At 32.6% G+C, this 22,549-nt stretch overlaps 2 protein-coding genes across 5 annotated transcripts in view; one reads left to right on the top strand and one right to left on the bottom strand.

Annotated features, from left to right (window-relative positions):
* Positions 1-20,319, bottom strand: part of LOC117120533 (mucolipin-3-like) — a 29,698-nt gene extending 9,379 nt beyond the window's left edge. Inside the window, exons 1-7 of one of the 3 annotated variants that reach the window (XM_033265545.1) lie at positions 20,158-20,286; positions 9,886-9,920; positions 6,748-6,998; positions 5,076-5,267; positions 3,877-4,024; positions 2,040-2,127; positions 619-715 (exon numbers count right to left, since the gene is read on the bottom strand). In XM_033265545.1, coding sequence (XP_033121436.1) covers positions 619-715; positions 2,040-2,127; positions 3,877-4,024; positions 5,076-5,267; positions 6,748-6,984 — 762 coding nt within the window. In that variant the 5' untranslated portion in view covers positions 6,985-6,998; positions 9,886-9,920; positions 20,158-20,286. Of the gene's footprint in view, positions 1-618; positions 716-2,039; positions 2,128-3,876; positions 4,025-5,075; positions 5,268-6,747; positions 6,999-9,885; positions 9,921-13,172; positions 13,201-20,157 lie in introns of those variants that run through there. The other 2 variants (XM_033265544.1, XM_033265546.1) reach the window with 2 other exon arrangements.
* A 216-nt stretch (positions 20,320-20,535) lies between these two features.
* Positions 20,536-22,549, top strand: part of LOC117120528 (proteasome adapter and scaffold protein ECM29-like) — a 38,795-nt gene continuing 36,781 nt past the window's right edge. For both annotated transcript variants that reach the window (XM_033265541.1, XM_033265540.1), the window contains exon 1: positions 20,536-20,670. In XM_033265541.1, the coding sequence (XP_033121432.1) occupies positions 20,649-20,670 (22 nt within the window). In that variant the 5' untranslated portion in view covers positions 20,536-20,648. The remainder of the gene's footprint in view (positions 20,671-22,549) is intronic.

Below are 22,549 nucleotides of genomic sequence, written 5' to 3'. Positions count from 1 at the left end.
ATATATATATATATAACAATTTTCTTTTTGAGTGTGCAGCACAGTTGACTTTTGGGTGAGTTGAGTGGCCGAGCAGTAAGGCAGGGGCACCTCTAACTACAGCCTTAACATTGACACGGGTTTGTGCCGCTCCTGGTTTTGCTTCATAAATCCAAGTCTTCTTGGATAGGGACTTAAAAAATGGGAAGTCCAGTGTACACTGGCTGTGTGCACTTTAAAGAACCCTTTGGATCTCTCCGAAATATAGGGTGATCCCAATTCTATGGTTCATTTCAGCCCGTCATCGTGGAATGACGTGAACTATATGCCTCTCTATGGCTGCTAAAGTACTCGCCAACTTCATCCATACACAATTCAGCAGCAATTTATGGGTTTCTCCTACCTTTACCTTTAGTCTAGGACATCCAGAAAAGAATCAGCATAATGAAATGACAGCCTATCTTAACATAAGCTTTTTTTAAAAAAAATATTTGTCATAATTTATAGTTCTTGAAGGTTTTGCTACTCCACTAATATGAGCAAAATTGATAAGTTTTGGAGCAAGGGTTTGTTTATAAGCACTGCCTCTCTAAACTGATGGCAGGGGTAAGAAAAGTGAAAGAGGCATTTTTAACTTACTGATATATGGAATAGTATGCAATCTGGTGATGAGAAATGTTTCTCTGTTCTCAGAAGAAAACTTTTCACAGAAAATTTCAAAGTTGCACATACTAATCTAAAAATTGAGAAAGAAAAATAAAGAAGAAAAGCATAATAATTAAATATTTGTAAATGTAAATATCGGCGCTGGTTGGAGCTTGGCTCATGTGCACTTTACATAACCCAGTACATCTTTCGAGATGAGTAGGGGGTTACCCCAGTGTACTGTTTCATACAGCCCATGTTGTGCATAAATGAGAGATAGAAGCTGGTACTGGTTTACCGGGATGAGACCCAGGAAAGCAGCAAGTCACTGTACGAGCTAGTTCACACCTCAAGCGTTTTCAGACTTTGGTGTAAAGCACTATATTCATCAAACTACATTACATTAAAGATGAGCCCACAAAAATACTGCAAGAAAGGAGAGAATGTGGCAGGCTAAAAACATTGCAGGTGTGAAGAGAGCAGCCTATAGCTCAGTCAGCTAATCTGGTGGTAGCCACTGTGTGTGCGCTGAACCGCAAAATTTGTTACTGACCATTATTTTCGTAAAATCAACTTTATTGACAATAGAAATTAACATAAATTAGAGTGTGTTTATTTGCGATAAGTTTATCTACGCGACAAAACAAACATGGACGATTGCATTAATATAATGCAAATTAAATTTTAGAAAATAACATTAATATTTGCTTACATAAAAGTAAAAATAATTCCAGGCTACACTAACAGAAATAAAAAAAAAAAACAAAACCTAAACCTATTTGTTTACGATAAATCCCAAATACTACAAGAAGAAGGAACCTTGAACTTTGACTACGCTGGCATGCATCACAGCACCTACACAGCTATTTCTTTTTGTTGAGTATTTACCAGACTTCTATTAATCTGGTCATTTTGTTGAGTAGGATTTAATGAAGAACGACCAGATGAATACGACCACTGATATGAAAAAGATGGCCTAATAAATGCAAGTTGTCGTGACAAAGTGAGTCTTGTTGTGTTCCAGGTCAATTTTGATATATCCAAGAAAATATATCCGAAGTGATATTTTGACAAAAAATGTTTTTGATTTCTGATAAGTTTAATATGCATATTTCATAGTAGCAAAATGTTCTAAGTTTAGTTACATTAAGTAAACATGTATTTAAGGCACATTTTGTAAATTGATAGGAAAACCAACATAAAATTTATCTGTACTTAAAAATCATTTTACTCTGGTTTTCCTCACAAATGTCTGTAACTGACAGGAATTCTTTGAGGCCCTACAGTATGTGCATTTTAGAGATATCAGACAGGTGGACTGACAGGCAGATGTTGAAGCTTCATTTTGACTATTTTGAAAATTGTATTATTTTATTCAAAGTACATTAAGAATATATTAAGCATATAATTTTTACCTGTCAAAATTTATTTCTGGTTCGTTATTTATATACAGAAATTCTATCAATGAGAAGTTAGATGTATGAACTGGAATGTCCAAGCAATCTGAAATATAAAACATAAAACTGTTATTTCATTTCTTCTCTATCTTCCCTCAAAATCGAAAATGATAAAATGAAAAATGTAACTGTAAAGACCAAATAGAGTATTATTTGTATTATTTTATTATTATTGTTAGATTTAATATTCATCTTATCAATATATGTTTGATTCTGTGTGAAAGTATATAATTAGAAAGTTTGAATGTGATGCTTGAGTGATATGAAGTTGTTCATGTTTGATTATGCGTTATTAAATGCAGGTGGGTCACATTGTAATTGCAAATTACAATGCCAGATTGCGAGCCAGATTGTTGTTAGGCCTACACGTAGGCAGTGGCGGTGGTGTGTTGGAACATAGATAGGTAGGCTACGGTTGGTGCTGGTAAAGTAAATACTTAAGTACTGTATGTTTCTTGGTTGCATAGGCCTCCTTTTGGTATGCATATAAATCACTTTAAGTGGTAGTAGGATATGCTATGTTTATGTATTATGTTATTTAGGCTTATGTACATTAATTATTTGATTGACTATGGTACTAGTTAGTTAGGCCTACATTTGGGTTACTATCGCATCTTTGTTTACAATAGGTGATGTTATTGATTTTCAGTTAATCGTTGACGTTGACATCGTTGTTCAAGTTGAAACATTCTCACGTTATTATGTCGGCACATCGTCACACATTAACAAATAAATGTAATCATAAAGCAACCACTGGCAATCGTTGACGTTGACATCGTTGTTCAAGTTGAAACATTCTCACGTTATTATGTCGGCACATCGTCACACATTAACAAATAAATGTAATCATAAAGCAACCACTGGCAGAACTTGTTATTTGTTCTGAACAGTAACAATCAAATAAGGTAGAATATAATATTATGTGAGTGCAACATAGCTTTCCAGTGGGAAAGAGGACACCCGCCTAGGAACCTTGGACCCACTGTTCGGAAAAAAAGAATTATGCCGTTGGGTAACACTGTTTTAAAGAAAAACATTTTTCTTTAGTCTGAGAGTGTTGATTCTTATCATTTGAGGGTGAGGTAAATTCAGACGCCCTATACAAAATTTGGAGCTCTTATCGGGGGGCCTTGGACCCCTCGTCGAAGAATTTCTGCACTGCAGATTTTGGTCCTTGGTTCTACCGCTGTTCTTCATGTGTTTCAGCTGGAGGGCTAAAATGTAAAGTTGAAATTATAGCTTAAACTTTTGGAATTGTGAATATGGCCTATGTGTGCATTAAATATGTAACCCTGGGATATAAAATTTGTTTTAAGGTTGAGATATGCAGGCTATTAGAAGCTTAGAGGAATAACGCCCAATGTATAGTTTGTTTAGGGTGGGTATATATGCTGGTTAATCAGCCAAGTACTGTAGAGTGACATTCATGATGCATAATTATTGTATTGTATTTTTGTATTTAAATTGGGATTTTGCAGATATTAGACCAAGATGGCACTTGCAGCAATAAAAGAAATTGAATGGAATTGAATTAGTTTTTTGGAAAACAGCACAAGATTCGCTGTATGCTGTATGTATTGTCGAAATCACAACCAAATGTAAACCACTAAAAATAAGTATTTTACAATGAATCAACCTAAACCAATCCTGAAAATGACAAGGATCACTGAAAAAAAATACAAAATTTGTGTGATGTGCCCATACAAGGCCATGTTGGTGTCATATTACACCCATATATGCATATCATTTGTCACATAAAATTTGATAGTATGGGTAGAGCTTTAGTATTACTTACATTCTACAGTATTTATATTCACAGAATATGAATTGCTTGCTGTTGTGATATTTTTGTAATAAGTTTGACATAAAGTTATGTTGCAATCGTCCGTTGGACAGTCCACATAGTCATAAGATCCAATAGCTATGTCCTCCAACTTAGTAAACTAAAAAATAAGGGGAGAGGGAATAAAAATTAATTTTACATATACAAATAAATATTAAATATTATAATTGTTTCATTATGTTTTAAAAAACAATTCTTTCTTTTTATTATTCATATCAATATTATCATCATGATCAGAAAGATATTTAGAGATGAGTCCTTTGTCAGCGAAAACTACCATAAAAATTGACTTCTCTTTAACATTTAGAGAACAAACGGATATCATTCTTAGTGTTCTCCCAATTGAAACATTTTTACCAGTAAATTTACCCCTTTTGAGTGGCGTTTTATAACTTGAAGAAACAACAACACATTATTCAAAGGCTAGACATAGAATGATGTTACTTTATTGAAAGAGGGCCAGGCAAGACTACCTACTGTAGGCCTTACCATTAATTTTTACAAACTCAAAATTTTTACTGGTTGCCCGATTAAATTGATGGGTAAAACGGCTTTGGGAGAACACGGATTCCAAAATTCGTAGAATCTCATTAATCTCCGAGTTTTCAAAATCTGAAAGTCTGCTCAAATCTTATGTGTATACATAGACTTATTATTAAACAAAACAGAGAATCAGAAAAACATTTTCCACAAATTTCTATTAATAGCAACCTCACGTATATAATCTAAATCAAAGAGTTACACATCTGTAAATTTCTAGATGTTCTCCATAGATTGTTCTTAAAAGATTACTTTGGTATGCTTGACATAAAACTATGTAAAATGAGGACAAAATTTGCATGGATGTAGCAATACGATAAAAAGATCCCTTGTTTATTCAATATTTTCTCAGTGGCACCTTACAAAGTGAAGCCTAAAGTATAATTTTTTTTTTACTTTATTGATAAATAATGTTATTATAATTTATTACTTACTATTATCTTGAAATCTCAAGAATTTTCTGTGATTTTTTTTATTGTTTTGTCTTTGTTTTTCGTAAATTTAATGTTTGGGACTTCTGGCTCACTGAGTCAAGCATTTGGCTTCTTTAGAAGTCCCAGGAACTTTTTTGAGGTGTAATATTAATAAATGAAATGAAATTCAATAATTACCTGATTAACTGCGTGATTAACATGTTCATAGAATTCATCTTTTTCATAAATTGCATAAAGACTGCGTGTGTTTGGATATGCCACTGCATCGTAGCCAACATCCCACTCCAACATAAACATATGCTCAAAGGCTAGTTTATTTCCTTCTAAAAACGTCACCAGACTAAATTGGTTGTACCCAAAGAACCACAACTATGAAAATAAAATAGTAAAAATAACAACAATAGTAATACAGTCATACAACAGTAATATCAGCAAATTATATATCATCAATAATAATAATAATAATAATAAAGCACTTAATCTAAAATACCAACTAGCATTCCTCAAATACAAGGAAATACAACAAACAAAAAGACACAAATGAAAATATGTTTTTAAAAATCAATTAAGATGCCCAACCCCCACTCCCTGAAGCAGAGGAACTGGCGAAAAGAAGACATGAATGGAGGTGGCTAACCAAGGAGGCTAGGGAGCCTCGTGTTCTATGCCCCTCAGTCAAGTCAAAGTAAACAAAAATGATTGATAATTTTTCATTTTTAAGAATATTGGAACTTCCAACAGTAGAATAGATAATGCCATTGCCATGACATCCAAAAGGTGCTTAATGAAATGCATAATTATCGTATTAAGAATGATTTCTGTACTGCAAACTGCACTGACAATATCAGCCGGAACATGGAGAGCCCAATGCGACATGGACACAAACGAAGGATCGTTTTTTTTATGATGATCTACTCGGACTCCCAATGAGCAGATAGTGTCGTGTCGTCAAGCATTCACACAGGACGGAGATGGATCCATCAGCTGAAACAGTTATCTTCACAGTGTGTACCAGCATTAAAGGTTATTAGTAGATAAAGTGTATTGCGATAGATATTTGCTATTAGTATTATATTAACAATTACTTCTGTGTTGTTGTAGCATGATAGCATGATTGTAGCATGATAGCATGATTGTAGCATGATTATAATAAAACAATTTACTATTGTTATTATTATTATTATTATTATTTATATGTTGAAGCTTGCAGTACACCACACAGGTAGTTCTAAAAAGAACTGTTGTAGTTGAGGAAGTTATTTTCAGAACAACCTACGTGGTGTACCGCAAGCTTCAACTTATATGTTATATACTTCGCCATGCAAACCTTCAAACAATACTATATTATTATTATTATTATTATTATTATTATTTATTTATTTATAATATTAATAGTGATGATAATATTGTTAATATTTTAATTATTATATAATTATTGTTGTTGATTTTTTTTTTGTTTTTATTAATTAATGAACCACTGACTCAAGGGAGAACAACAATTTACAATTTCTTTTTTGATATTGTATTTTCTATGTTGAATTTGGGTTTTGCCGTGTATAAATAAAGAGATTACTTTACTATGAGGCGTGTCATCCCAAAACCAGCATCAGTGACCAAAGAATGAAAATTGACTTTAATATATTCTTATTCTCCACATTTTAAGCTTTAAAACGATGGTTGTTTTAATACTGGAACCAACTTACTACTGCCCATTAAGTATGCTTCTCTGTATTACAGTATACAATATACTGCCACACAAAACATGTTAAACAATTAGGGACAATATGCTGGTTTTGGAATGCAAGCCTCATTATGTCATCCAAGTAAAAAACTGTCTCAAATCACTTACTTGAATTGTCACCACAATGATCTTTAAAAGTTGAACTACTAGCTTCCAAGGTTTTCTTCCTTTAGCCTTATATTTTTGCCATGTGTTCATAAAGAAGTACTTTAATTGACGTCGCATACACTCTTCTTTGTTTGAATGTCCGTCTAAATAGCTACAATTCATGCTCCCATTCTCAGAAGAATCGTGTGTGTTGGCTCGTGAGCGTGAGGTTGCAATAACATTACGACTCGTATCCATTATGCTTGGCAATTCTGCAAAAATCAAGAACAGGGGAAACTTTAGGTTTTATAGTACTGCAAGAACAGCTATTTAAGAGGATGTCAGGACTAAAATTGCGAGTACCTTACTCGCGCGAATAAGCGCATGGGTGCTTAAAATATTTTTTGCCCTTTCTGAGGGCGCTTATTCAAACGGGGCGCTTATTTAAACAGGGCGCTTATGAAAACAGAGTAGAAATTGAGGGGGGGCACTTATGGAAATAGATGAAAATCGAGGGGTTCTTATGGGAAATTATTAAATTCAAGAGGTACTTTTTGAATAAAAAAAAGATTATATAAGGACATTATGAATGGTGGTTAGGCAGAAAAGATAATCGTCCAGAGAACATGACAAGAAAGCCTGAATATAATACATAACAGCAAAATAGCAGATGCAATTAGTGGTGGTGGGTAGTGGTTAGCTTGTTGGCCATCGGCCCGATTAAGATTAGCAGGATGGCAGGATCATTGTATTTTTTCTTGAAAAATCAGATGAGAATGTGCTAAAGGTCGGAAAAAGAAAAAGAGGAGTAGGACTAGGTGTAGACAAATATGTAAAAAAGAGTGAAGTTGGAAATATACTGTCTGTCCAGGGATAGGAGCTCTCATCTGTCCAAGAGAAATATCATTTTGATATTGACTTAAGAAGAATGTGTTTCCACTCTGCAGCTCAAATCATGCCAACAACCACAGTCCCTGGATTGATTGGATTATTGACTTGCTAAAAAGAAAATCTTATGATATTATTGAGGGGGAGCTAATTCAAATTAGAAGGGGCGCTTAATCAAACGGGGCGCTTAAGGAAATTTTCATGTTGTTATGCTGTTGTTAATTTTCATGCGGTTATTTGAGAGGGGCGCTTATTCAAACGGGGCGCTTATTCGCGCGAGTACGGTACCTTGAATAGGTGTTGGGTGTAATGTTTAGAAACATATTTTCCCTCACTTCATGGCCAAAAATAGTGGTGCTGTCCCCTTAATAGTAATGCCCCAAAGGAAGGGTTACTGTACATAATTAATTTTACACAGAAGCAGTTTGGCTCAGCAGGAACGGTTTGGTGTCCCAACCTTGAGATCGGGGTTTCAATCCCTTGCTGTGCATTTCGTTTGTGTCCTTGAGCAAGACACTTTATCTACATTGCTTCTCTCCACCCAGGAGTATAAATGGGTACCTGGGGTTGCCTGTTCCTGCGCTGATTACCAGAAGCAACATTTAGCATGTGGACACAATGACCAGTGAAAGGAACTGCGCTTTATAACCGCAAGGAAGAGGCACATTATAACTGCCCGTACCATACCAGTACCAGTACAGAGAAAATCAAAACAATAGCAAATGTATTTAACTGTACTTTGTCCATGTGACATGAATGCCTAACACGTAGACCAAAATTGCCCTCTAGGTAAGAATTGGTGGCCAATGCAACCATTCAGAACCACATCAAACAAAGCTGCCAGGACCTCTCAATAGCTATACTTGTCTCCAAAGACTATATAACTTTTAATCGATCCAATTGGGGTTTTTAAATAGTTAAACAGCTGATATTGTAGCTCCTAGATTCTTAAATATAAGGACAGCATAGTTACTTAAGTATTTGTTCAAGGGAACTTTAAAGTTGCAGAATGAGGAAATTAATATTTTAAAATGTATTTAATCAGCAAGAACATATTCCTTCAAATTTCCTGTTAAAAGCTAATGTAATAACTTTCTTTTTATCTTTTATTTTTTCATATTTTAAATTCTTTTTTAATTTTTTAAGTACAATGACTATGATATGACAATAGTGAACCTAATTCATACTTTATACCATTTTCAAAATGATGCTTTGCAGAGGTGGATTCAAGGAGGCACAGACAGCATACCATACACCTCTAAATTGTTAAAAATTAAAAAAATGGGAGAGGGGAAGAAGGTGGGTGGGGAAAGAGTATTGCATTTACATTTAAGTTTGAGAGTGCCATTTCTGGCCATCTAGAGCTTCTGTACTGTAAACAATTGTATCTGAATGATGGATCATTATTGTAAAATACCCTCCTGGGTCCCCCTATTTCAAATTCATAACCAAGGCTTTGGAAATTGTTTATCACACTATAGTATTTGACTTTGACTTTTAACAATGCTATTTGATAAATACTAAATAAAGTGAAAAATTAGGTTAAGAGGAATCTGAAAGTAGTGATGACCCAAATATGAAACTGGGGATAGAAATAAAGAATTCTCATTATTATGTTATTAAATGAGTTTTTGTTAAAGTATAAAAACCGCAAATTACATGACATAAAATAAAACTACTCTCTATTTCAAACTTTATGACACTTTACCTAGTTTAAATTTGAGAGCTCTGTACAATGAAAAAACAAAACAAAACAAAACAAGGAAGCAAGCAATTTATTAGAATTACAGTATGGTATTGTGATGTTAGTACTATAAAGCTAACTGGAAGTTTTTGAAAAGCAATGTTATTATGAGCTTTAGAACATAATACTGTAAATAGACTTTATTAGGGTTAAGGTCAATATAAAATGTCTAGTTCAAATTCATAAATTTTATTCCTACAATTAATAATCATTCAAAACAAAAATGTATTTTACCATATTACCCAAGCAAATACATGTGCAAAGACATAAGAAAACCTTTCGTTTATCTGTGATAATCTTCACATTTTTTTCTCTTAACTTTCACATCCTTAAGTTGAGTTGCTGTTTCCAAAGACCAAGTCCGGTGAAACAGAATCACAAATAAAAGCCTAATAAACAATTTTTAATTCTGGGACTTATTAATCCAAAATTGACCCCAAACCAAGGATTATGTACTACTAGGCGTTATTCCATATTTTAAAGCTGATTAAATATGCAACTATTCACCATGGAAGCTAGATTCTTACTTTGTGAGCTCTGTCAATTTCTTATTATGGTTAAACTGAAAAGAAAATATAATTATTTTAAATTATAAATAACAAAGTGATTAAAGAGTAATCATCATTTAAAATTTATTGCAATAAGTCTTTAAATTATACAGTAATTAAAAATGTTCTTTTTTTAAATATAAACTTCTTGTCAAAAGATTTACAGACGAAAGATCCAAGAAATACAGTTCAATTACAATATCTTAAAAAAATGTAACTGAAACTTATGAAAATAATATTGCTAGAAATAGACACATTGGGAGCCCATAGTAATCAATGAAATTTAAAGATGGGTATTTGGCTAAGTCTGCTTTACAGTAAATAGATGTGTGGTTCTCTTCTTCCTTCTTGAGTAAAGTCATTAACAAAAATAAAAAAAAAGATTTTTATTTATATTTACACATCATAAGGAAAAGGCATTAATCACCTGTAAGAGTTTGCTTTCTCTTATTTTGCTTCTTTTTTGTAATGTTCTTTTGCAACAGAAATGAATGAAAAAAAAAAAAAATTCTCTATCTGCGATTCTATAACGAACGCAACGCTACACAAGATCATTTTTAATGACGGCCACAATTAACATATGTGGCAAAGACAAGCCAATCCAGTCACTCGTAGCAAAAATGGCCAAAACATGCTGGAATGTCAGATTTTAAAAAATCTATTTTATTGCATTAAACTAACCTTTATATATCTACACATCATTGTATGCTGTTATTTTCCCCATTTTCAATGTTAAAACAATACTTTTTAGGGATTTAAAGATAGTTTCTGCATGAGAAATGCCTGAAATCATAAACTTTGACGGTTAATTTCTCATATATTGTTCTTTAAACAGCTGTGTGGTTAAACGCTTGTAACTTCATAACGAAACGTCCGATTTGAATGATTTTTTTTACCATTTTATAGCTATTATTTTACTCTCTAACACTGTATTAATAACTCAAAATCGATTTTTGCGATGAGTGACTGGTTTGGCTTGTCTTTGTCACATCGTTTGACACTCATAAGGAGTGTAGATGGATTACTCTTATGTCCGTTGTATGACACAGTGAGTGTCTGACTTAAGACTGAACATCGTTTTTTTTTTCATCAGAATCCTTCCTAAAGAAATTGAATAACATTTCCATTTTTCGTTATTTTTGGACCCCTCAATAGAACTGGCCCACAGACTAGATATCAATCTTCTCCTAAATTTGTCGTTCCTCGTCCTAAACTTTACGCTTCAAAAAATCATTTCATTATCAAACTACTTTTCTCCTGAACTCACTCATTCTTTAAGGATTCTACTCTCTCATCCTTTATCCTTTACTTTATCATTGATCCTCTTCTTATTCTGTTGCTCTCTGCTGCCTGGTGTCTTACTTATTTATTTTTATTTTCTTGTTTGTTTTCTGTTCCTTTTTTTGATTTTGTATTATTGTACTGTACACGGAAGGCCACTTCTAGTTAGCTTTGTGCTGTAAGTTATCCTCTTAAAATAATAAATAGATACAGTAATTAAATAATTCCAGACCCGTAAATAACTGTTTCATTGTTTACCTTTTTGAAAAACAGGATTCAAATTAATCAATTATCCATTCATCAATCAATCACTCAATCAATCAACCAATCAATTATTACAATGAGAACAACTGAGTTAAGAAGTAAAAATAAAGATGGACAATTATTTAAAAACCTGTATTATTAGTGTAATAAATTCAAATTCAAATGTACCAGTATGTTGAAAATAAAATATACTGTAAATATATTTTTTTAAGCACTTCTCTTAAATACAGTACATGTCAAGCACGGATCCAGAGTTTACCCTGTCTATATCTATTTAGATATAGGTAGGGGGGAGTCTTTGGCTCCTCCTTCGAAAAGTTTTTGTTTTCTAGATGCTTTGATATACACTTCGTGCATTATGAGACGTCTATTATTGAATATACGGTGAATGTGTATTATGAGACGTCTATTATTGAATACACTCTGAATTCATAGTTCTTCCCTACTTTGCTATGGACAATTATCAATTATGATGATGAAGAAGATGACGATGATGAGGAGGAAGCTGTGCAAGACTAACAGGTCCTTTGATATATATTGTCAAGCGAGGCCTGTAGCGGAAGTTACGGTTGGGAATTTGGAGACATTATTGTCGTCGTCAAATGTTCAATGCACACAGTCGAACAAAAGTTCAGACAGAATCGATAAAGTGAAAGAGGAATCTGAATGTAGTGATGACTCAAATATGAAACTGGGGATAGAAATAAAGAATTCTCATTATTATGTTAAAATGAGTTCTAATGCTTAGTATAAACACTGCCAATTACAGGACATTACAAACTAAAACTACTCTCTATTTAAAACATTATGACACTTTATCCAGTAATTTGAGAGCTCAGGTACAATAAAAAAAAAAACAAAGAAGCAAGCAATTTATTAGAATTAAAGTATGGTATTGTGATGTTAGTACTAAAGTTAACTGGAAGTTTTTGAAAAGCAATGTTATTATGAGCTTTAGAACATACAGTAATACTGTAAATAGACTTTATTAGGGTTGAGGTCAATATAAAATGTCTAGTTCAAATTCATCAATTTTACTTCCTACAATTAATAATCATCCAAAACAAAAATGTTTTGTTTTTTGTTTTGTACCATATTACCCAAGCAAATACATGTGAAGACATAAGAAAACCTTTTGTTTATCTGATGGTAATATATCATCTGCACACTTTGTTCTCTTACATCCACTTTCACATCCTTATTAGTTGCTGTTTCCAAAGACTTTGCACAAAGTCCGGTGAAACAGAATTACAAAAAAGCCTAAATAAACAATTTTTAATTCAGGGATTTTAAATCCAAAATTGACCCCAAACCTAGGATTATGTACTACTAGGCATCAGTGGTGGCACCAGCGGGGGGACAGGGGGGCTTAAGTCCCCCACTGGACAGGTCAAGCCCCCCGCCGGTCAGAGCTCGTTGGGCAGTCAGACAAAAAAACATGTAAAAATAGGCCCACACCAAGCCAACACATGTCTGTCACAGTCTGAGAGTGCCATTTTCGGCCATCCAGAGGTGGCTATTCTTAAAAAAAATCTCATTTGGTAGGGGGACCCCTTTCAGCCCCTTCCCCCAGCTCGAGCCTACGAGTTTAAGTCACCCTGTCGGACAGCTAAGCCCCCCCCCCAGAAAATATATCCTAGAACCGCCACTGCTAGGCACTATTCCATATTTTAAAGCTGATTTAATTATGTAACTATTAACCATGGAAGCTAGATTCTTACTTTGTGAGCTCTGTCAATTTCCTTAAAGGTACTGAAAAGAAAATATAATTATTATTATTATAAATAACAAAGTGATTAAAGAGTAATCACCATTTAAAATTTATTGAAATAAGACTTTAAATTATTTCAGTTAAGTTAAAAATGTTCTTTTTTGAAAAATATAAACTTCTTGTCAAAATATTTGCAGATGAAAGATCCAAGAAATAAATAAAATTTCAATATCTTAAAAAAATAGATCTATTTAACTAAAAACTTATGAAAATAATATTGCTAGAAATACAGTAGAAGCATTAAAAAGTGGGAGCCCCAATTTAAAAACGGGTACATTCGGATTGGCCCAGTTTTTTGGCTCAGTTTGCTTTAGATGGATCCAGATGCTGGGCTGACCGACCTGTGTTGTTCTCTTCTTCCTTCTTGAGTAAAGTCATTATTAAACAAAAATGAAAAGATTTTTATTTAAATATATTTACACATTATAAAGAAAAAGCCTTATCACCTGTAAGAGTTTCCTTTCTCTTATTTTGCTTCTTTTTTGTAATGTTCTTTTGCAACAGAAATGAATGAAAAAAAAAATTCTCTATCTGTAAGGCTGGGTATCCACTGCGCACAACGGTTGTCCGCTGACGAGTCTCTACAACAACAAACACAACGCTACGCAACAGATCGTTCTTAATGACGACTGACAATCAATGTACCGTGTCGCATCATCTAACACTCATAGGGAGTGTAGATGGATTCCTTGAATGTCCATCATATGACACAGTGAGTGCCTGACTTAAGACTGAACAACGCTTTGTTTTCATCAGAATCCTTCCTAAAGAAATTGAATAACATTTCCATTTTTTGTTTTTTTTTGGACCCCTTAATAGAACTGGCCCACAGACAAGATGTCAATCTTCTCCTAAATTTGTCGTTCCTCGTCTAAAACTTTAACTCTTCAAAAAATCATTTTATTTAAATCGGACTACTTCTCTCCTGAACTCTCTCATTCTTTAAGGATTCTACTCTCTCATCTTTAAAATTACAACTAAAATCTGACCTCAAACTTAATCATTAATCCTCTTCTTATTCCGTTGCACTCTGCTGCCTGGTGTCTTACTTATTTACTGTTGTTTCTTGTTCTTTTTTTTGTTTTGTATTATTGTACTGTACACAGAGGGCCTCTTCTAGTTAGCTTTGTGCTGTAAGAGTTATCCTCTTAAAATATAGTAAATAGAATAATTCCAGACCCATAAATAACTGTTTCTTTGTTTGCCTTTTTGAAAAACAGGAGTCAAATTAATCAATTAATCCATTCATCAATCAATCACTCAATCAATCAATTATTACAATGGGAATAACTGAGTTACAGTAGGAAGAGAAAATAAAGATGGACAATTATTAAAAAGCCTGTATTTTAGTGTAATAAATCCAAATTCAAATGTACAGTACTGTATGTTGAAATTGAAAGAATTTAAAATTATATATAAATTGAGCTCATAAAAGCTGTAAGGTATTAGAGCTTAAAATGAAAACTATTTATCAGAAAGATCTACAGTATACAATGTTTGTGTTGTAAAGCTTTGAACATACTTTTTGGGCATGAAACCAAGACATATAAATAAAGAATTGGTGTGGATAGGAATATAAGAAATATAAGAACAGCATAGGTTTATAAATTATGTTAAGACACCTACTGTACATCTACTGTTATACTACAGTAGCCATCATCCACTACTCTATTTTTAAAAAATAAATGAATTAAAAAAATTAAAAAAATCATAAAAAACTACTAAACAATAAAGAAACAAAAACTAAGAAGTAGTTATTTAAGTTTGATGCTGCCTGTCATATGCAAGAAGAAGCTGTCATCATTTTGAAGAGACTTGACATCAATGAGATGGCCAAATATGAAATTGAAATAAAATTAATAAAACTTTGTGTATATTACTTTACAAAGATGCAGTACAAACTGATCTCAACGAATGTTTGTATTAAATAACCTACCAATATTTTCACTGATGTCTATCACTTTTGATACTATTGACCATGACTTGCTAATTTCATGGTCATGGTCCATGGAATTTGTGACCCTTGGCTTCTGTAAAATCAAAGCAACCTTATTGCAAACAATGGCCCAAATTTTGAACATGTCTGATTTGACTTTACTAATAATTACCTACATCTACAATACAAAAAGTTCAAATTTACATAAGCCATAATGTATTTTATGTACAGTATTACAATCTTTAATAATAATAACTTTATTATAACTATAATTTATTGTACAGTATTTTGATTTTGTAATTTTTCTTCTTGATTTGGTTTTAGTTTTCCTTTTATTTTTTGTAATTAATTTAAAATTCTTTTGTTTAACATTAGTTAAGTTTGATTATTACAGTATGTCTGTTTAATACGGCATTGATGAAAAACACCATTGAGGTGATCAATTGTTTTCCGTGGTTAAATAAAGTTATTTATTATTATATTATTACAAACATTTTACAATTCTTATGGAAAACCAATCATTCTCTTACCTGTAGGCCCTACTGTATTTTACCTGACAGTCAACTTTACTGACATGCTCAACAATGGAAAAAGGTAATTTACAATGCATAACCCTACAGAGACTAGCAGAGATATACTGTAAAAACTATAAACAGAGTCAATGACAGGTTGGACTCAATTGGGGTTTCCCCATATCATGTCACTATAGAGAATGTTTAACATTTGGGAATTACCCTCAAACATTCAGTTAAATCACCGAGCTCCTTTAAATGGTTTTTCCTAGCTCAACAAAGAGAGCAAATATTTCTAAACATTAAATCAGTTAATAATTTAAAAAATACACTTAAGTTTGAAATACTTTTTTTTTAATCAATAAAAGTTTTGTCTTTTTCAAAGTAAGGAAGATTGAACTTTATTTTAATTACGCCCACCACTGCCTCCATTTATATGTACCGGTATATTTCTTCCTAATTATCAATTCAGAGCTTTTAAACATCCCATTACTACACTGTTTACATTCACCAATAACATTTTTATTTTATTTTCTCCGCCACAAAACTCTTTGCTAAATGAAAACCAAAATTTTAATTTCTTTTTTCGCCTGCCTCTGATGATCTTTAAAAAAATAAGTTCGCGAAACAAGGTATAAAAAATTCTCAAAGTGTGGTGGATCACTGACCACTTTTTCTCCTAAGTAAAACTGACTGCGAATTGTGTGACACACAAAGTGAATGCAGTGCTAAAGATAGCTTTTCCATATACTGTACTAATACTGTAGGCTCATAAAAATTAGTCATAACATAGTTCAAGAGGAATAGTTACCTTCCAGAGTTCTGTTTTGTTGCTTCAGAAGCTAAAGTTATGTATATCACGATACCTTTGTTACAATGTTCCTTTAACATTGTGTTGTGTTGGAAACCCATTGTCCAATGAAAATTGTTAATTTAGAATAGCTTTTCCATCTTTATAGGGAAATGTATTTATAGTCATTACAGACTCAATTGGGGGTTTTCCTTACTTTGGATTGACTATACATCATTCTACAGAAAGTAACATTTTTAAATATCCCCCAAACATTGAACTAAAACTGCTCATTAAAAATCTAAGATCCAATGAGATACTGATAAAAAAAAAATCAATCTTTCTAATTAAGACTTTGTACTCAACTCCTTAAATTTTAAAGGGTTTGCACAAAGAACAAACTGTTTTAATGCAACTAATTTGTCTGTTCATGCAAGAAAAATATTTTTCCATTCTACCAGCAATTGTAAATTCAGTTCAATTCAGGCTGTGGATATTGTTCCGACAACCTTACATGAATCCAAGGTGTTGATATTACTGGAGCTGGGTTGACCCTAACCTTAAACTTAAGTCTTAATGCATTACATGGCATGTCGGAAAAATACATAAGTATGTGGTCAAATTGAAACCTGTCAATACGAGCGGATGCCACATTGAGCGGACGTCACTTCGAGTGAATGCCAGTTTGAGTGGATACTATTTTGAGCGAAAAATGATCTACTTATTTCAAACATTTAAACATAGTGAAAAATTCCTATTTCTACTGAACAATACTTTGATAGTTTTTTGCCCTCTTCGGAATAAAATTTGCTAAAATGTTGTTTTCTGATAGCTTTACTACCTATTTAATAGAATTTTTTGTTTAGTCTTACACATATCTGGGAGTGGCGAACGGAATAATTATTAAAAGTATCATGAAACCTTTCAAAGCCTTAGTTACACATGTACTTTGGCATTAAATAAAAAAAACACAATCTGTATCATTTGTTATTGGATAAATTCGCCTGTTATACTGTAGTTGGCACTAATGCATCTGCTTGAATTGGCATTCGCTCGTATTGACTGGCATTCATTCAAATAAAGTAATCTTACTTACAAAATAAGCAATTCATTAAATTTTATTGTTTATGGTTTTTTTCTAATACAATGCAGAGACTAATATTTAAAACATTACAGCAAAAACAGTTTAAATAAATTTGGATGATTTAATATACTGTACCTCAACCGCACAATGCATTTGTGACAGATAAACTATTTTTTTCTTTAATACATGAATGTTTTAATTTAAGGGTGTACGCTTTTATTCGTCATAAAAACATGTATGATTTAGGTGAGGGTGGGAGAGGGGAAGGTGGAAGAAAGTCTGTTAAATTTTTCACCCCACCCAATACCGTCTTTAAATCCAACCCTGTTGGCTATATGCTAATTCATTAGCGCCCATCCTTTTCGCTATCGATATTGCAGTTATAGATACCTAAACCTGCCGCCCGCCAATAATAATGATGATTTTGAATAAAAATGAAATTTTATATTTTTTATATTTTTTTTTTTAAATCACCAACAAAAGTGTATGTATATTCCTTCCTAATAAATTTAAAGCACTTAACCATTCAATTTCACCAATACAATTTTATACAGTCGAGTTCGCCTAAGTCGAATCTAACTGGACTGGCATAAAAAGTTCAAGTTATAAATACAGATTTCGACTTGCACATTTTCGAAAAAAAAAAATTAACATAGAACAATAGTACTGTATTTGCACTCAATGCTCACAAAATCAAATTTCACGCAAAACCGAACATTTTCTTAAGTCCCAAAGTCATTTCTATTCTTCTTTTAATAAAATACTTTCCAAAAACATGAACTCCCTCTTCTAAATCTTGGACGATTTGTCCAATTTAGGACGGTAACACTCACTCGAAAAACCAGATGATAGTTTAATAGACATCTTTTAACGACAAGCATACCAGACACTGTGGAAACGAGACGCTTAGCTGTACTCGCATTGCCATGGAGATTATCTGTTGATTAATACGACACACCAGTAGACGTTTTGTTGGTTTATTATGAAGTGAAATTTACGCATTTCAATGTTTTAATAAGCGTATATTCTTGCTTTTAATCCTTAAAAACCATTTGCAATCAACCTGCAATAAAGACGGAACTCAACAAAGCAAGTTTCTACTGGTTATTCTTTTCAGTAGACATCTAATTCAAATTCGTTAGATTCATTGGTGTAAATTTCAAATGCACCTCATTCATTCTTTAAACTCAATACGCTTTTCAAAACATGTTTCTAATTTTTTTACGGAGGAAATTTGTAGAGAATAAAATATAATTTGTTAGGTTTATATAGATTTGACTCTAAAATATACCATGAGGGTTTCTTATTTGTTTTTTTTTGTTTTTTTTATAAATTTGTTTTTAACAATTAAAACATTCTTGATTAATACACCGAGCTTGTTACTGTCACGCACTATGAAACTTTGGGCGATCTGACGTCATCACAGCCGAAGCACATGTCTAGTCTGCAAAACACCCCACGGAATGGACCAATTGGCGGGCAAGCAGAGTTTTTGGGGGCGCAACCTGTTCTGTTTACAACTAGACTGCCGACCAGCAAGTGGTATTCTCAGCGAAGAATGTGTGCTTGGAAAAACATAATCAGACCTAAAGAAATGCGCGCAAAAACAATATAAAAGTGGCATCAGTTTTATTGGTAATAATTAAATTTGCTGAGCAGTACAGCAAAACAACAGGTACTGTACGTATTATTAAATAGGCCTAATGTGTCAAATTTGTGTAGGCTAGGCTAGGCAGTCAAAAGAATCCAGGGCTTTGATAAATTAATTACGGTAAATAGCTAGGCCCTGACTACAACAATCTTGTTCGAAATGGGTTAAATACAAGTTTTACAAACTGATCTGGACGAAAAACTGAACATTGGAGCTGTTCCAGAGGGGTCTGTATTGTGAGAGTAGACTGCAACTTACGACATACGATCATGTGAGCCAAGTTCCACAGTGCGCTGTCTGTGAGATGTTAGTTTTGACATGGCTAACTTGTTGCCGTAAAACAAGGATTGAACTTCGTATTTTCCCACGTGCGCTACTAAATTTGGAACTTCGACTTGTGTGGTTAAAATTACTTTAATTCACGAAATAGACTTGGGCTATCCGGACCGGAAAATTCCGTCGATATAGCCGAAATTCGACTTATAACAATTCTAATTAAACAAACAATTTACACAGTAATACATAGGAAAGAATTGGGACTTTTTCAAAAATTCGACTGACGCGAATTTTCGACTTAAACAGAGTCGACTTTGGAGGACTCGACTGTATTTATATTCTCCTCCATCTGAATGTTTTTGGAAAAACTAATTGCTAAAAAAGAAAACATTTTTTCTTTCATCCCTTTTGACGAAGTTTGCGAAACAAGGTATAAAAAAAGTCTCGCCTGAGTAATGACCATTTGTTTTCAAAAGCCCATTGAAATGAACTAGCTAGCTCTAGGCCCCCTACTGTCCTGGCCATGAGTCTATTCCACGTCGCCGATGCTCGCGTTGAATCCACGTTTAGTCACACACAATGTAACATTAACAATCTCAACAATTACAATGTCAGGCCTAGGCCTAGCTAGAATTTAGTGGAGGTTAGCAAGAGAAATTAAGTTATAAAGTAACAAGTATTCGTACCTTCTTCAGAATTACAGCGATCACGGATTGATAGATAGCTACTTGTGTATTTACTCATATGGCTATTAAGTGAATGATGACCGAACGAACAATCAGTTATTCTCCTGCATCATTTCCGTTTGTTTGACGGTTTCGCAAAAAACAAAAAAATGTCTCGTGACATTCATCATTCATCTCTTTTGTTTTGGGTCATGCTCGGTCACCCATATCGTTAACCTGCACAATAACATTTAATTTGTAAACAGTTTGTTTTACTTTATAAATAAAAATGTAACATCTTCGAAAGTATTTAAATGCTTAAAAATAAACGCTTAATGATTATACTTTTTAGAATAAGGATACTCAAAATCTGTTATTTTAATGTACACTAAAACATCTCAGTGATGAAAGTGAGTATTTTTAGAGCAGACGAGAACTTCTGCGGTGTCACACAAACACACTGGATGTGTCATTTGAAATCAGGAAATTTTTGATATTTAACACAAACCAAGATGAGCGCTCAAGAGGAATTAGGTAAATATGTAATCTGTAAATCTTATTCTAGGCTGTTACTAGCTAGGTAGTACTGTAAGAAGGCTACCAGTTGTACTATTGCCTAGAGTATGCTAGGGCCTAGGCTAGGCACTAGCCTAGGCCTAGGCTAGAGTAGTCTAGGCTAGGCCTAGTAGTAGGCCTAGGCTAGCCTAGTCTAGTCTATAATAGAATTTACCTTGAATTTACCTTGAATTTACTTTGAATCTTCGAGACTTAGAGATCAAAGTTCATTTGTCCCTCAATCATTATCGAATCCTCTTCGGTCATATACAGGCAAAATTTAAGGTGGTGGCCAGACCAGACTTTCTCTAAGCCCGCTTTAAAATGATTTACCAAACTCTGATTTACCACATTACTAGGAAGGGAGTTCCAATCGTCAGTAACTCGAACAACGAATGCCTTTTTCCTAACATTAAGTTTAAATTTCTGTTTATACAACTTATATACATGGCCTTTGGTTATAGAATAATCTGATCTTGTAAACTAGCGCTCAGGGTCCAAAAGATCAATACCTTGAAAAATCTTAAAGGTCTAAATGACATCTGCTCGTTTTCTTCTAAATAACAAAGTTGGCAAATTAAGAGCCTTAAGTCTCTCCACATAAGCTTTGTCACTCAGACTTCTAATCAATCTGGTGGAGCCTTCTCTAATAAATCAGAATCTTTTTTATATTTAGAATTCCAGACACAACTACCGTACTCTATCACAGGACGAATCATTGACTTATAGAGACGCAAAAAACCATTACCATCAAGAAATTTAAATGCTCTTTTGACCAGACCCAATCTTCTATTTGCTGCTCTTGCAACCTTTACAGAGTGCTTAGAAATATCCAACTTATCATCAGATAGAATACCAAGATCTGATTCCTCCTTAACACGTACAATTTCACATCTTGATGTACCAGTACCAATAAAATATTTAAAATTAAAATTTTTATCTCCATAATGCATAACCTTGCATTTTGTTAAGTTAAATGGCAATTGCCAGTCTATCGACCACTGGTATAAAGCATTTACACCCCCCTGTAAAATCTCACGATCAGTCTCACAATTGACAAATATAAACAGCTTACCCTTAGTATCGTCCGCAAACAATTTTATAAATGAATCATTAAGCATTTAGCATTAACATTATATATTGTTCAAATTTTTGCTGATATTATTATTATTACATATATATATATAGTACATATATTTATAGTACCATATAAATAATAAATAATTTTCGATTTTTTATTATTATTATTATTCATATTATTATTATTATTATTTATTAGTCTTTAGTATTATAATTTTAATAATAGTAATTTAAAAAGTTGTTGTTATTGGCGCCATTAACATTATATATTGTTCAAATTTTTGCTGATATTATTATTATTACATATATATATAGTACATATATTTATAGTACCATATAAATAATAAATAATTTCGATTTTTTATTATTATTATTCATGTTATTATTATTATTATTTATTAGTCTTAGTATTATAATTTTAATAATAGTAATTTAAAAAGTTGTTGTTATTGGCGTTTTATTAGTATTTTTCTCATATTATTATTAATATTATTGTTGTTGTTGTCACCTTTATTATCGATATTATTACCCTATTATTACTAAGTAGGCCTAGTATTATAAGTATCATTATTATTATTATTACTAATTAGTATTACTATTATTATAAAAATAAACATTATCTTTAATTTATTATTGTATTATTGCTGTTATCGCCTTCGATATCGTTATTATCACTAATTAGTTATAATAATAATAATAATAATAAGATTTATTAGAATTAGAATTGATATTTAAATATATTATTATTACCATACTAGTATTATTACTCTTTGTTAAA

This window comes from Anneissia japonica, unplaced genomic scaffold (assembly GCF_011630105.1).
Source record: "Anneissia japonica isolate Jap-2015-1 unplaced genomic scaffold, ASM1163010v1 scaffold287917_len653891_cov171, whole genome shotgun sequence".
In the NCBI taxonomy this organism is placed as follows: domain Eukaryota; kingdom Metazoa; phylum Echinodermata; class Crinoidea; order Comatulida; family Comatulidae; genus Anneissia; species Anneissia japonica.
The sequence above is the reverse complement of the archived record's forward strand: the minus strand, read 5'-3'. Positions and strand labels throughout refer to the sequence as shown.